General features: G+C 42.4%; 1 protein-coding gene across 1 annotated transcript; it reads right to left on the reverse strand.

Moving 5' to 3' along the window:
• Positions 1 to 391: 391 nt before the first annotated feature.
• On the reverse strand, positions 392 to 13,878 carry B4GALT3 (beta-1,4-galactosyltransferase 3). The gene is made up of 6 exons (XM_074148353.1): positions 13,641 to 13,878; positions 7,656 to 7,891; positions 5,751 to 5,941; positions 5,083 to 5,205; positions 2,108 to 2,212; positions 392 to 1,076 (listed from the first exon to the last, which is right to left on the reverse strand). Exons 1-6 carry the CDS (start codon positions 13,876 to 13,878, stop codon positions 935 to 937), a joined length of 1,035 nt encoding a protein of 344 aa, XP_074004454.1. The 3' UTR covers positions 392 to 934.
• Positions 13,879 to 15,673: the final 1,795 nt, after the last annotated feature.

Consider the following 15,673-nt stretch of genomic DNA (forward strand, 5'->3'; position numbering starts at 1 on the left):
TTGGACCTGGTACACGGTGCTACTCACTGACTTTATAGAGAAAGAAAGATTACAGAAAGGGGAAGGTCTTGGGCAGACGGCATCAGTCTCGCAGTCAGGTATGTACAAACACATTCCTGCCAGGGTCATGGCTCCACTGTTGACACGTTTGACTTAGTTTTTCCTCTAGTATTTCATTTCTCAGAAGTATTTTATGTTGAAGACAGATCAACCTTGAAAGATAATTTAACATCTAAGCAACAGCTGAAATACTAGATTAATTTCCCTACACTGAGCAGGAGGTTAGACTAGGTGACAGATTCAAGTCCCATTCAGCCTGAATTACTTACAGCTACAATAAAAACATTCAAACACTAATGGGTCACGCCAGAAGAAAACAAGGACTTAAGCTCTGGTTTCAAGGCAACTTTCTCCTTTATTGCATTCATTAAATATTCTAGAAAATCTTAACCCAAACACATAACTCAATTTATTTTACTCAAATTCACAAAAGATATTTACAGAAGTGTAACTGCATTCAACACTTTCTCAAAATACAGCACTTCAGAGAGCCCATCTGACAGAATGGCTTGCATCCCAATTAACACAAGTACAAAGCAGGACAGAGCTATCCAGATATGGAACAAAAGTTCCAGAAAACTTGGGTCAGCTTACTGTCAAGGAGACCTTGATCCCCAAGGCCCAAGAGGTGGGTCTGGCTCAGGCGCTGGTTTTATAGTGCTTTGACAATTTTTTTTGTAAGCTGGAGCCTGTTTGTTAGCTATTCCTGAAGCCTTTTCTTTGAAATCTTATACAAAGAAAAGTGAAATGCATGAAAGACAGAAGGGATTAGTCTTGGGTGGTATGGACTCCACGCCACACCAGGAGGTAGAGGCTGAATGCGCATACGCATGCTGCTGTGCTGCGCCCAAACTCTGCTTTTGGTTTCATTCTCTCAAGAAAATGGGGGAACGTACCCAATGTCCACAGTGATGTTGGTATAAAGAGGATGCTTTGTCCTGGAAAGGAGCTTGAACTCTAATGAATTCATTCCATCATCCTTCCATGTTTTTCTGGTGTCGTGTCGAGGAGCAGGCCTGAAGAAGAAAGAATACCTGCAGTTAGATAGAAGCACAAAGGTGATGTTCTCAGCTGAAGCTGCAGAAGAAATAGACTTCGAGAGGGGGCAAGGGCTTAGCAGATGAAAGCTGCTAGCAGAAAAGCCCCAAGAAAATTCTTTTCATCCAATAAAGGCTAGAGAGAGAAGGTATTTTATAAGACTAAACAGATTAGAATAAGTTCACCTCGTGTTCTAAACAAGGAGGACAATTTGGACTGGAATCTCATCAGACAGGGAGACCAATGAGGTGAATCATAGAATGGATCTGGCAGCAACTACAGTGTGCAAAGAACAAAGCAACTGGCAGCAGCTTCGAGAGACACAGAGTGCAACACAGAGGCTCGCAGCAATGGTGTACATAGGCTGCTGCAGGGAGGTTTTAAGACAAGGTTGTTATGGAAACCTGAGTTTTGAGATGATAGAGGGAAGTCCGCACTGTTGGTATGAGAAACCTCCACCACACTTGACCCAACACCCTCCTCCAGCTCTTTTATATAAATCTAGGTCTTTGCTAAGGTCTCTCATAGCACCTTCCTCATGTCTTCAAACTAGAATGCTGCTTTCCACTATTTTAGTGGCACACTGTAAATCCACACAGACTGAAAAGCAAGTTTTTATTACAGGGAAGTTGTTACAAAATGCCTCTTCAAACTGAACTCTTCCTATTTAAAAGACATGCACTATTTTGTTTAAAAGTTTAATTACCTGAATAATTTTGATGTTGAAAGTCTGATATGTGTTAGCTTCCTCTCTAGCATGTGTCCTTAACAATACGAAAAAAGTAGGAAACCAGGAGAAACCCTTCAAAATGCAGCAACAGGAGCAAAATGCTTCAGTTAAAATTGACTGGGAGCTTTCTTTAAATAGCCACATTAAAGCAGAAAACCAAGCAGTGACATTAGGTGTACTTCCTGCCTGTTCTGCGGAAGATGACGGTAACAGTCAACCTGCCACAAGCCAAAGAGTAGCCTCCTAACTGTCCCCCCTTCCTCCCCCACAAACAGTTACCTTCTCCAGGGCTCTTGTGTCTCTGTCCCTGCATTGTAGTTCATCACTTTGTAGCGTCCAAGATGAGGTGATGTCCGGACTATTTTCATTCCTGCTAACTGAATCCTTTAAAACAACAAACAAAATTTTTGCTTAGGCATAAAGAGGCCACTTCTAGAGTTAGTTGTAGGGAAGATCAAAGTCAGAGATGATTTTCAGTGTTAACACAATCAAAGCAAAATGCAGAAGCTGAAGAGAGCGAGTTTAACACCACAGTGCCACATTATCTTCTCTAGCAGGTTCTAACCAGGCTTGGGCTAGAAAAGCTCCCAGCTGCAGTGCACTTTGGCAGGGTACACAGGGGATTATAGCAAGCAGGGAATGAACAACAGCATACACAGCCTTCAAGAGCCATTCCCATTAATCTGACAATTGAGCATTATTTTCACTTCTTTGTAAGAGCAGCGCTTTCACTGTCTAGAGGTCCATCACCTAAACTTAAAAAACCCCCAACACCCAAACTTGCAGTGTTGCAGTTTCTGAAAGGAAGCCGGTCCTGAGCTTCAGATCCAGATTAAGCCTCTCTCTGTTCTTTGAGAAGTGCCATTCATTCAGATGGCCTGAGTAGAGGACTGGCTTAATAAGAGATTAGTGATAAATACAAGCACCAGACAAACAAAATGTCAGCTGCTCAGCTGCAGGCCAGATACATAAGAAAAAAAGTGAACCAAAGGCTCAGAATTCCAGAACAGAGCTCCTAAAACCTGCATTTTGGGTGACTTTCAAGCAATGCATTGCTGATGGCATCCAAGTTAGTTTACCAATTAAAAAAAAATGCCTGTAATAGGGCTAGCAAACCTCCGTTATCACAGGGCAGCTCTTACGCAAAGAAAATTCCTGTGAATGTAAGAATGAATGTTAGCTCAATTGAGATTATCTGACTGGCATGTTTGAAACATCTGATTGCCTTCCATTGAGATTTGGTACAGCAGCAAGCTCCACTGAAGCTGGAATGCTATAAAGGTGACAGAGGCCACAGAACTGAAAATACTTGTTAGTCTAGAGCCATCAAATGATTACAACGCTTGACAGTATGACATACTATTATTTCAGACTGAGTTTTAGACAAGGTCTCTTGTTTTCTGATCAAAAGCTTATTGCACATTCAATCAAAAAGACAAGAAAAAGCAAGAACACTAAATTTGATTTGTTGTTACACCTTTTGCATTGCAAGATTAAACTAAAACCATAATATGAAGCAGTTAATAGATCCATTTACTGTTAATAAGAACCCAACAGACTTCCCTGTAGTTGATAATGTTAACATAAAACTAGTTCCGATTAGAGTAGTATTTTCTTCTAATAAGAGGTAGCTCTTGGTGTTTGCTAGGACTAATATTATAAACTACTGAAGTCTGCCAAGTCTAAGTAGCAGCCAGCATGTTTTTTTGCCAACTCTGCTCTAATAAGCAGTATCCCCTTTATCCCCTTTACAGGGGACTCCTTTGTTTTTTGTTTGTTTTTGGTTTTGGTTTTTTTTACATTTTGATGTCCGATTTCAAATACTAATTAATTTTGTTACTAAACGGTTAAGAAGTGCTTGAGCACCTCCTAAAATTCAAGTCCCAGTAGGTGCATCAAGCGGGCCATGGAAAACCAGCCAGCTCATTCATAACTTCTGCAGGTTGAGATTTCAGTATATGACTAAATCATTAACAGGCACTGTCCACGGCCTCCATGTTCCTATAGGCCAGAGCATTGCTAGTCATTAGTATAAATTTTCAGAGAAATAACACATGATTCACTTCCCTTTAAGAAAGGGCTATTTTGGGATCTACATAACCTACTTGCCTGAGGAGATTTCTATAAGGAAGCGCACTCTTATGACTCTCCAGCACTGGGACTGAAAACCACATCAGATGCTTAAGCTGTACTAAGAACAGCTGAATAGACCCAGCTTTGTAGTGTTTGATTTAAAGATTATTTTCCTGGCACTCCATTCCTTTAGTAAATGCTGACTCTCTAAACAATCATACACCCTTTCAGTTAGCTTTCCCTGAAAGGAAAATGAAGAATTCTATGTTAGAAAATTTGACTTTCAATTCCCAGAAGAATACTGCTTTGTAAAAACTCCTACAGTCCTCGAACAGAACATTCCACCGAAACCGTGTAACTTGTCACACTGTGCAAGACCAAAAAAACACACAAGGCCTTGATTGTCAGTTTAGTTTTATAAACTCCCCATCAGCTTGCCTCAGTGCAGGATGATGAAGGTGCACAGTGCAACTACAAAGCTGAATAAGAAAAAAAAAAGCTACAGCCATGATTTTGTACTTGAAGAATTCGCATTAGGCAGAGTACCTGGAATTAAACTCATTGTATTCACTTCTATAGCATGCTGCTGCCATGGCAACTAAAGTACAAGAAAAAACATCAGCTCTTGCTGTCACTGACTCACAGTAGTACAGAGGCTTCTCCATCACCCAGCACTGAAGACATAAGTCAGAATTCCTTGCGTTCCTTAATTCCAAGTATTGGTGATTAGATAATACTCAGAGCAACCTAGATGCCCAATGTAACTTAAATTCCCAACTGTCTGAGAATTAATAAGTATCTTCTTGGTTTTCTTCTTCATCAAGCTTGCAGATTCCTTCCTTCCCTTGGGGCGGGTAACGTTAATGGAGTCACTTGTCAACTACTGGTGGCTATAACCCTTTGGACGCCCTCCAGAGCGACTGAAGGCACAGGATGTAAAGTAACATTCTGCCCTCCAGAGAGAGTCTGAGGAAAGCTTTGTCCTCCCAGCACACGATGATTAGATTCAGAGATGCTGAGCATTTTCTGACATTAACCATTCCCAGTGACAACAGCATTTTGGATTATAACGATACTGCAAGCATGTTAAGGAACAACATCTCAGTTCCTTTGGTAGGGTAATGTTACATGTTTCATTAGCCAGCCTGGTTCTATTTTAAGCTTGTCCTATGCATTAGTACCTTGTAGCAATGTCGTCATTTTCACCACCACTGCCCCAGTATGTATTTGGAAACCCATTCATCTTCATGTAATGTTCTGGAGTCAGAGCAGATACACCCCCAAAAAAGGACTTATATGGCAGACTAAAAGAGAAAGAAAAAAAAAAAGGATTGATATTGAAGGATAATACCAGTCCTCCACAAACTAACGTGATCCAAGTCACACATGTATTAATCACATACCTTACAGATACTGTCATGACAATGCCAAAACCCAAACCAGCAAAACCAGTGTAATTCCTATTATATTCCATTCCTCCTCTCCACCCCCAGTAGACCAAAGTAAAGTTTTGAAATTCACATCTTGGGTTAGTTCAAAATACCTTCATCCTATCCCACATCTTCAACATGATCCAGTAATTCCCACCCTATGCTTTTATTCTGGAAGGAAAGGCATACAGAAATCCGCTGGCCATTTGCTAAGCTGAGCTAACACTGGAATAGAGAACTGCAGGCAAGGAACTGTTCCAGATTGCATGCTTGGGTCAAAAAAACCCTTTTCTGGGGAAGTCACTACTGCAACACTAATAAACAGAAAAGATCTTAAAGGCTGTATCTTTCACTGTCCCCATTCGTACTTCCTATGCAGAAAGCGAACCAATTAGGATAGATACATCAAAGGCACTTACGTGTACTGAAACTTATCCATGGCACTAGCCATATGCTTGGGATAGTATTCATCACAAACATAGAGATTATAATCATTCTCAGGTACTAGGTCCACATCGTGCAGGAGAAGGCAGTCCCAGTCTTCATCCTTCAGGGCTTCCCGGACACCAACATTAAGCAGCTTTGCTCGGTTAAATGTACCGTTCCCCACCTGGAAAAGAAAACCTAAATTTCTTCATCAAAACAACAAAAAGGGTAACTCAATTAAAATTTATGTTACTAAAAAAGCCTCATTCAATTGAATGACACTGTAATGAATCAACACTGGCTGCAAATTTCACGTCCCAGACTCTGAAAATTTCACCCATTCTCTTCACAATGATCTCGGCAACTGTAAGCTTTGCTGTGTCACGGGCTATATACCATGGGCACCTGAAGAAGGCTGGCTTTTTAAGAGACCAGGAAGTCAATCCTCAGGTGTACATCTGCACATCGACATTTCTGCCCTGACTACTGCTTATTAAAGCTGTCACTGACTCACAGTAGTACAGAGGCTTCTCCATCACCCAGCACTGAAGACATAAGTCAGAATTCCTAATCAGAAGAAGAATTCCTAGTCAGAATTTCTAAATGAGAAAACAAATCTTGGTCAAACAAAAAAGTTTCTTCTGCCTCTCAGTCAGAATCACAGAATGATATGGGGTTGGAAGGGACCTCTGGAGATCATCTAGTCCAACCCTCCTGCCAGAGCAGGTCCACCTAGAGCAGGTTGCACAGGAATGTGTCCAGGCAGTTTTGAATGCCTCCAGAGACAGAGACTCCACCACCTCTCTGGGCAGCCTCTTCCAGGGCTCTGCCACTCTCAAAGTAAAGAAGTTCCTCCTCATGTTTAGATGGAACTTCCTGTGTTCAAGTTTGTGCCCATTACCTCTTGCCCTGTCACTGGGCACCACTGAAAAAATACTGGCCCCATCCTCTTGACACCCACCCTTTAAGTATTTATAGGCATTGATCGATCAGATCCCCCCTCAGTCTTCTCCAGACTAAAAAGAACCAAGTCCCTCAGCCTCTCCTCGTAAGAGAGATGTTCTAGGCTCCTAATAATCTTTGTAGCCCTTTGCTGTACCGTCTGCAGCAGTTCCCTGTCCTTCTTGAACCGGGAGCCCAGAACTGGACACAGTACTCCAGATATGGCCTCACCAGGGCAGAGTAGAGGGGCAGGATAACCTCCCTTGATGTGCTTGCCACACTCTTCTTGATACACCCCAGGATGCCATTGGCCTTCTTGGCCACAAGGGCGCATTGCTGGCTCATGGTCATCCTGTTGTCCCCAGGTTTTTTTTTCCACAGAGCTGCTCTCCAGTTCCAACTATCAGCTGAATTAACCATCAGTTAATCAGAATCAACTCTCATTTTTAGTTAATGAATCCAAAACTTCCTCTCTCACCACTGATCTTTTGCAATACCTGATCTTTTGCAACTGACCAAGGTCAGTTAAAAATGGCTGTTTGACTTGTATAGGTTGCCCCACAGCAGGGTCAAGCCAAATGTTTTTATTTGATACAGACTGAAAATATTCAACTGCACTTTAGCATTTAGTCTCAACAGTTTTGCTCAGCTACAGACAAACCACATTCTCGAACAGCTGAAAAGACAAGTTACCACTTAATGACTACTTCATCCCTCTAGAATAATAATAATTAAAAAAAAGCGTAACAGATCAATAGTAGAATAATGATCTTGATGAGCGGTATCATATTTCAATCATTCGCAGCCATGGACATGGGACAGTATGTAACTGACCAGCTCTAAACCCATGCATAAAATGGTACTTCCACATCAGAAGATTCATATTCCTTGTTCAGAACCTAACCCTTAATTGGGAAGCGCAGCTACACCACCAGGCACATCTGGTTTAGATTTACCTGCTGAATCAAGTAGATACTGTAGCTGAGCTGCTGGCGCTGCAAGAAAGGATGAATATAGTAGAGAAGATGGTGAAGGTACTTCTCCTGGTTCCTGTATGCTACAAGGATGGCTGATTTGTAGCGGGCCAAGCAGTGAGGTGGCCTGTAGCAGCCACCAGACTGAACAAAAGGATTTTTTTTTATGATCATTCTTTCACTAGGGAACAACTTGAAGGTGATGGTTAATGGACCAACTGTAAGGAAAGACATGAAAAAAAAGATCAGTGATGTTTCTCAATGTTCATTCAGGCTTATCAGATTAGGTACACGTTTACTACTTGAGAGACCAGCTCTACCACAGCACAGTTAACAACGCCACGCAGATGTGCCCACAATGACTTCCACCACTGCCTGCTGGTCATCTCCCCACCTATGGGAGCCAGGCTCAGCACCAGGCGACCTGCCAGAGGCATCCCGAGTCACGGCACAGCCAGCAAGTATCACCGGGCTCCTGCACAGCTCTCTTTTTCCTGGTATTGGCTCCCTACTACACCACCTTCTGTCTTGTGTTGCTTAGATGGGATCCTTGAATAAATGTATTCACTGTAAGAATAGCATTGAAAAATGAATCAAGATGAGCAGAAATATCTGCTTTTGCTACCCATATGGAAAAAGTTTCTAAGCCTCTTTCAGAGGAGATTCAAGGACAAAGATGTCCAAAAGGATATTCAGCAGGTTGGGGGAGAAGTAGTTTAGAGCCTGGATAAATACAAACGCTTTAGGAAATGTTAGCTTTATCTTAAAAAAAGTTTTGAATTCAATTTGATGTTACAATCACATGCCACAAGGGCTATATTTGCTATATTATTTAATTATATAGAGTGATAAGTAGGCAGTACTTCAAAATTTTGTGATAAGCAGATGACAGTACTGAGAAGGAAGAAGAGGGATGTTACATTTTCAGGAACAGGCACAAGGTAGCAAAAGAAACGACATGTGATATAGTTCCTCTACTCAGCACTTCTATTTTAAATGCAAAACATACTGGATATATTTAACAGCTTTTACCTAATAAAAAAGAATTTGCATTTTAATCTGAATTCTTCCATTCTTCAGATGGAAAAAGCTTGACAAGTAACAAGTAAGAAAGAATCAATATTAAGTGTCAATCACCATTTTGACACAAGCCTCGTATTGTAATAATATGAGCAAACAAAATTCTACAGTTATTTAAATGCCTGTCCTTCTGGGTAGCAAGAAAAGGTTCCAGAACTAGCAGAAGAGTCATATTTATACACAAATCAGTGTAACTTAGTGGTTTCCAACCACTGTCAATTTCTAAGAAAATAAAGTACTCACACAGAACAAGATTAAAATCTATTACTTCAACAAACTAGGAAGAAACCTTCACTTAAATCACAACTAAAAGGTGACGATTTCAAATGACAGTTTGAAGTAGGACAAATAATTATCTGCAGGCCATTCTACCCAAAGACAAAATATTTTTTTGCACCAGAAGCCTGTGAGGCAAGTTGTTAGGGCTTTGGTTTGGTTTTTATTTGTTGTTGTTTTGTGTTGGTGGTGGTTTGTTTGGGTTTTTTTGTTAAATAGTTTATAAATAATATTTTCTTTTCCGTCCAAGCTCATAGTTAATCCTAAGGCTGTTTTGAAGCAAGTTTTCAGAATCTTGTAAGTCAAACTCTCTCTCAAACCACTGAAATAAATAATACTCTCAAAAGACTTCCCATAATGAAGCCTGACAGAGAAAGAGCAAATATTTAGGCCTGCTATTTAGTACCTTTCATTTGAGCAGGGAAAGGTATGGGTGTGTCTTAAATCTAAGTAAGTATTTAAGCAGGTGAGTCCAGAAAGTACTTCTTCCAGCCCATCCTACATTGAAGTCTCTGCTACAATTCTAACAGAAAAAATTGAGCCTGCGTTCACCCACATCCTGTTTAACTGACACAAAAGGAAGCAACATCCCTCTACTGGTTTGGTTTTTGGTTTGGGGCCTTTTTTTTTTTTTTTAGCATTAACAAGGCTTAGGGACTAAATTTGGCGTAAGATTCAAGCTCTTCACTCAGAACTGGGAAACATTTTGCTAGTATGTGGAAGTTGGTATACCTCACTTTTCTGATGGGCAAACCTATACTCAACCACCGTCTCCTTTTCCTCCTCAAGGAACACACATAATGGCATTTCCTGAAGGTCAGTCTGAACAGTCACTAATCCCATTCCTTGCACTGTCAAAAAGGTCTAGCCACTGTGAGTCCCACTTCATGGGTTTTGTTGGTTGGTTGGGTTTTGTTTGGTTTTGAAAGGAAAACTTGAATTTTGCTTGTCAGCAAGATCGTGCAGTAGCTGACTCTTAAGTATCACTTTTCAGTCCTTCCCCAAGTATCTAAAATGCAGGGGGAATTTGATTTTGGCCGCATTACCCTCCGTAGGAAACTGGAGCACATTGCCATACCTTCATAGCTGAAACAGAAGAGCAGTTCCTCAGAGAATCATGCTGTGGGTCCACAAATCTAGGTCACGTTCACTGTTAAGATTTTATTATGTTATTACCTACTTCTATGCAGACAGTTTCCTCTTCTGCCTGAAGGACCACCACATTTCAGTCCAACTTTGTTTTGAACCTGTAATTTATGCTGCTATTTAGATTTAGGAACTCTCTGATTATCAGATCTTTTAACTAAAGCACCATTAACTGCTGATTTGGTAACATCTGGAGCTTGCTAAAGAAATGGATTTCAACTACAGATCATCGCTCCAAGGAAAATATAAAAAAGAGAATGAATCCCTTTTGTTCTCTCACAAAGGCAGGGTTTTGTTTCCTCTAATCTAATCAGGGCTCTTTGTATTGCAGAGTAAGATTCTGCAGCAATAATCCTTAAATTAAAAAAAATATCAAATCTAAATTTGAACATAAGGGTCTAAGTAAGAGAATGTGCAATAGTTTCACTCCTGTTGTCTCCTTCCATAACCAAGCATATGATTCATGGGCAATATCTGCATTTTTCAAGTTTTTCAAGACATCATATTCTCCTAAGCCTGGCTCCATACCTCAAACAATTCACCTCAGAAACTCAATCTAGTGTATGCAAAGGAAACACAGAAAAAATAAGTTAATCTGTGATTTACATCCCCAAAACCTCTGGCTGCCCTACACTCCTTGGCTACAAGCAAAATTCTGGCTCTCGGGTCTCCTTCCTGCCCAACTAACAAAAGGCTAATGCACTGTAATCCAATTAAATCCCAGATGTGAACAGAGCAGTCGCAGACTGGACCAAACAAGGAAAAATAAAACTGCTAAAGCATAGGTTTGAGAAAGGAAGAGAAACCTATCTTAGACATGCTGGAAAGCACGGGATCCCCATTCAGACAAGGTACAGAATCAACACCCTGTAGCATCCAAGAAATTTCTCCGTAGCCTGGTTCCCAAGCTCCCTCTGTGCCTGTACCATCACACAGAGGGTGTTTAATTAATGTGAAACTTTGGTGTGTAGAGTTAAAACTCTCAGTTCCCTGTCCATATCGTTAGCTGGTGCCACTGACAGCATCCCTGCTTGCTTTACTTTTTAGGAACATATTTGACTATCAGGGGGATCCACTGATTCTAACCAGATCTATCCCATCTTGAGAAAGAAACTATAGGACTTTTGAACTCCTTGCCACACATTTAGAGTTAGCAGCTATAATTACTGAGCTCAACCAGAATAAGCAGAACTTCCACAAGCTAAACAAACAGGAACAGTAGCATAGATTAATACCTCACTGAGAAAGTGCAGCACCATTCACTACATCCATAGAGTCATATTTGTATAATTCTATCACCGTTTGAATGAAAGAAAGAAAAAGCAGACCAATAGCCTTAAGCACCAGTTTCTAACGACAAAAAACAAGGCTGCCTCAACTGCAGATGAAAATAAATCTCAGCATTACCACATTTTTAATTCTTTTTAAATCCAAGAAAAGAAACTCTAGTAGGAGAGCATCCATTAGGAAATACAGCAGGAGCTACTCATTACCATGACAGATGGTCACACTCATGAAAAGGTTATGACAGATGGGACTGAAAGGGAGTAACTACTACAAGAAGGAAAAAATTCTTCCATAGCACAAGCATATTTAAAACAGCAGCTACAGATAGAACTTTCAACTATTAAAGTCCTCAAGGGCCAAACCAATTCGTTCAGCACATACCATACATGAAACAAGGTACCTCCTTAAAAAAAAAACCAAAAAAAACCCCACAACCAAAACCCGAGTCTTCTAGCATCAAGCTTCTTCCTGGGAAAAGATGAACTGAAACAAACAACACATCCTGTGTGCAACGTGAGAAAGTCAGATTTTGAATTTAAATGCTACTTATTGTTAAGTCTCCATAAGCACAACGCTAGCATATAAACAATTTGCTTTTTCCAAAAACAAAGGAGGAGGAAAGATGCAACTGGTTATTTGTGTAGAAACTTCAAACTTTAAGGGAATTTGAGAAATTTGTTCACAATATTAATGAAGACACTGAATATCTAGTACAACGCTTTTCAAGTTGTCAGTCACAAGGCTCAACGGACACCACTAGGTGTTAAAAAAAGTAGCATTAGTCAGAGTCTATATCCTCCAAGGCAGAGATGTTTAGTAATTTTACTTTAATTTGTACTCCACAGCCCTGGAAGAACTGAAATGCTGTAGATTCATGAGGTAGGAAAAAGACAGACGAGCTGCAAGCTCATCTTCCATTCAAACAGTTATTGAAATGATCTACTATAAGCAGAAGTGGAAAGAGTGCAGCACTTCATAAAAGCCCTGATGCAGAAACCATTCAAGCCATTTGGCATCCTTCCAGTTACTTTAACACGCTTTGGAGTGGACACAGTGACTTATTACCAGCTTCGAACTGGAGACTGGAGTCCTCAAGAATTGATCCGAAATCTCATTTAATGGAGTTTATGAAATTAATATTAAAAGGCATTGTTCTCTCTGATATAATGCTTCCAAGAGAGATCAGTCCCATGAGAGAAGATGGTAACAATCAATCGAGATATTTATAAAGTATTTCTGCATCTGTTCATATGTACCTGTGACATACACAACAAAGGGCAAGTACCTTGCAGAGTAACATGCATTTCGGGGGGGGGGGAACACCCAGAAGAGGTGTTCTTGTGTTGGTTTTTGTTTGGTTTTTTTCTTTTTTTTTGTCCCAGTCAACTTTACTGTTTGTTTCCATCTATAACTAACATTCTGTGTTCACTTTAGCTTTCAAGTACCACATGCAGGCCAAGCCCTTCTGTTCTCAGCACTCTTGGGGATGGGCAGAAGGTCTTAAAAAGATTTCACGGCTCTAAGAGCATTGATTACTTTACTGTAATTTTACTCTGCCTCCTCCATATACATCACCACTCTTGCTTATCTGATGGTTTGCAGCCAAGGTGCACAGAGCTGCATTTAGTTTTGTTTGGTTTGTTTTTTGTTGTTGGTTTTTTTGTTGTTGTTGTTTTGGTTTGTTTTTTTTTTTTTTAAGATCAAGCTTACTCATTTGACTTTTCAGGACAGCGGGTTCTTGTCAGTACTGGAAACGAGCAGGGTGCAGGCACATTTCTGCTGTGCTTTTTCAAATAAAACAATTAAGTTGGAAACACAGGTCAAAAGCATGCAGTTACCAAAACACAACCATTGGCACATTTTATACAGGGCTGCCAAGAACAAAAAAAAAAAAGTTTTACTAACTTGGTATTAACATCACGCGCTGTTTTTACTCTTGCTCCACAACCTCTATGTAGCTAAATCCTTAATATTGGAAGCTTTTAGATCAGAAAAATACTTTTTCTTGTATAACCGATACAAGTGAATTAAATGACACAAGAAAGTTTTGTCAGTTCAAGTACTACATCACTATACCACTTTTAAAGGGGAAAAGTTTGAAAAATATACAACTCACAAACTGCTCAGCGTTATCACGTACCAAAGCAGTTATTTCAGACACTACCGGTTTATACCTACCAAATATTGGTGACTGCACTGAGCAGTACGGCATAGCCTCTTCATTAGGAGCTCGGGTAAACAAGCTGAGGTTTGTATAAACATCATGAGTTTTTGAGTAATCCAGAACGGGGCGCGAGTCCAAAAACTCACGAAACAGATTTGAAGGTCCACCTCGGTAGAGTATCAAGATAAGTATTGCTTGGAAGACAAACAGAAACAGCAGAAAACATGGATTTTCGACACGAGAGAGGGACATAGCTTTTAGCCCATGCTCCGGAATCTGACGGGTGAGGAGTTTTAACCGCTTTCCAAGAGCTGCCGTGCTACCTTCAGGGCTACATCGCTGTGCAGGGAAGACCACCTTCTCCTCCACCTCTTCCTCTTCCTCCTCCTCTTCAAACTTTCTGAGGCGGCAGCCTGTTCTTCCAGCACGGCTTCGCCGGGACGCTTTGAGCCACACCGCCTCTTCCCGCTACCAGCCGGCCTGAAGGAGAGAAAAAGCCGTTTCAAGCCCACCGAGGGCAGAAAAGCCAGAGGGTCTGCAGCACCCGAGCCCGGCAGCCAGCAACACGGGGGGGGGGGGGCCGCCGCCCTCACCCACCCACCCACCCACCCTTACGCCAGCCCCCGCGGGACAGGATGCCTGAGGCGGAGGAAACGGCGGGGCCGAGCGACCCCCGGAGAGGACGGAGCGGCACACGGTCAGCGGGGCGGGTAGCAGCCTCCCATAGAGGCTCCCGGTAGCCCGGCCTTCCCCCGCTCCGCCCCGTCCCGGGCTGAGGGAGGGAGGGAGCGCCCTCACGGCGCGGCCACTACCGCCCAACCGTCACGCAACCTCCCCCGCCACCTTCTGGCGAGACTACAGCTCCCAGCATGCAAAGCGGGGCAGGGCGGGGCCCGACCGGACTGCTCCGCCGCGCGGCAGGCTGGGAGACGTAGTCCCTGGGCTCCCTCAGCGGCCGGCTGTATCGCGGCCCTGCAATCGTGATGGCCTCCGAGTAACGGTTGTGCGGGGCGGCGGGGAGAGGGGCAGGGGCAGGGGCAGCTGCTGTGCTGTACCGCGGATCTGGCCTTCTGTCAGCCCGCGGCCACTGTCCCAGCTCCGATTTGGTTGTTGAACTGAACAGAGTGAGGTAAACTACTCTCTGCCGATGCCTGAAGGGACCATGGCAGCCCAGCCTCTGCAGCGAGGGACCGCTCGCTCGCTGGTCACGGCCTCACCGCCCATAAAGATTTTGGCTCTTACACCCGTCTCTTCCAATTTCTTAACGAGATGGGGCTTACGAGATTTGTGCTGTCGGTCCGCCTGCCTGTTCTCGTAACCGGTTCTTAATTCTTGCCCATTTTCACTTAAATCTGGCAAAGGAAAAGAAGTTTTACAGCCATTAAATTCCTACTAGGCTTCAAAGAAAAGTCGGCGGCTGGGTCTGTGCTGAGGAAAGGGACATTTGTGCAAGTGAGAGGGGGCAGGTGCCCTTAGTTCAGCCTCCCGTCCTGCTCCACTTGGCCGGGCTGTCCACCGGCACCCCTGGCCCCAAACCGGGTGCAGCACAGGCTGCCATTTGCCCTCCAAATGGGGTGGCACGGGAAAAAGTTGGGGGACAGGGAGGGAGGGTTTATACAGAGAGCTGGGAGTACTCTTGCTTCAGTGCTGGACACGTCCAGGGGACACATCTATGGGAAACTAGACCTTAGAACAACCCATTATTTGAGTGGATTGCTTAAGGCCTGGATGTAAATTGTCATCATTTCACATTTACTTTTATATCAATTGGTTTTAAAAATAATTAAAAAAGAAGATATTTAACATTTATTTTGCCTTGGCAAAGTCTTGCTCTGTTGAAATCCACCCAGTGCTGCTGCTGCTGCTGCTGCTGCAAAGATTGCTTTTCTTGCACACCACTGTGAGTCTCTACGGTTTACATTCTTCCTGTGCCATTCCCTCCATGACCGTGGCAAACCCACCCTGCTTGTCTTGCCCCCCATGAAACAAAGCAATGCTCACTGTTCTGCTGAAAGTTGCGGTGAGTACAATGCCATGGACAGGAAAG

The sequence above is a fragment of the Numenius arquata genome, chromosome 1, assembly GCF_964106895.1.
Source record: "Numenius arquata chromosome 1, bNumArq3.hap1.1, whole genome shotgun sequence".
NCBI classification, from domain to species: Eukaryota; Metazoa; Chordata; class Aves; order Charadriiformes; family Scolopacidae; genus Numenius; species Numenius arquata.

Bases quoted from the DNA above. Each gene is read 5' to 3' on its own strand.
- B4GALT3 (XM_074148353.1), bottom strand. From the start codon at position 13,878: ATGTCCCTCTCTCGTGTCGAAAATCCATGTTTTCTGCTGTTTCTGTTT. The intron at 7,892-13,640 runs GTAGGTATAAAC...CTTTCCTTACAG, and splicing joins AGTGCAGTCACCAATATTTG to TTGGTCCATTAACCATCACC. The intron at 5,206-5,750 runs GTAAGTGCCTTT...TTTCTCTTTTAG, and splicing joins ATGGATAAGTTTCAGTACAC to TCTGCCATATAAGTCCTTTT.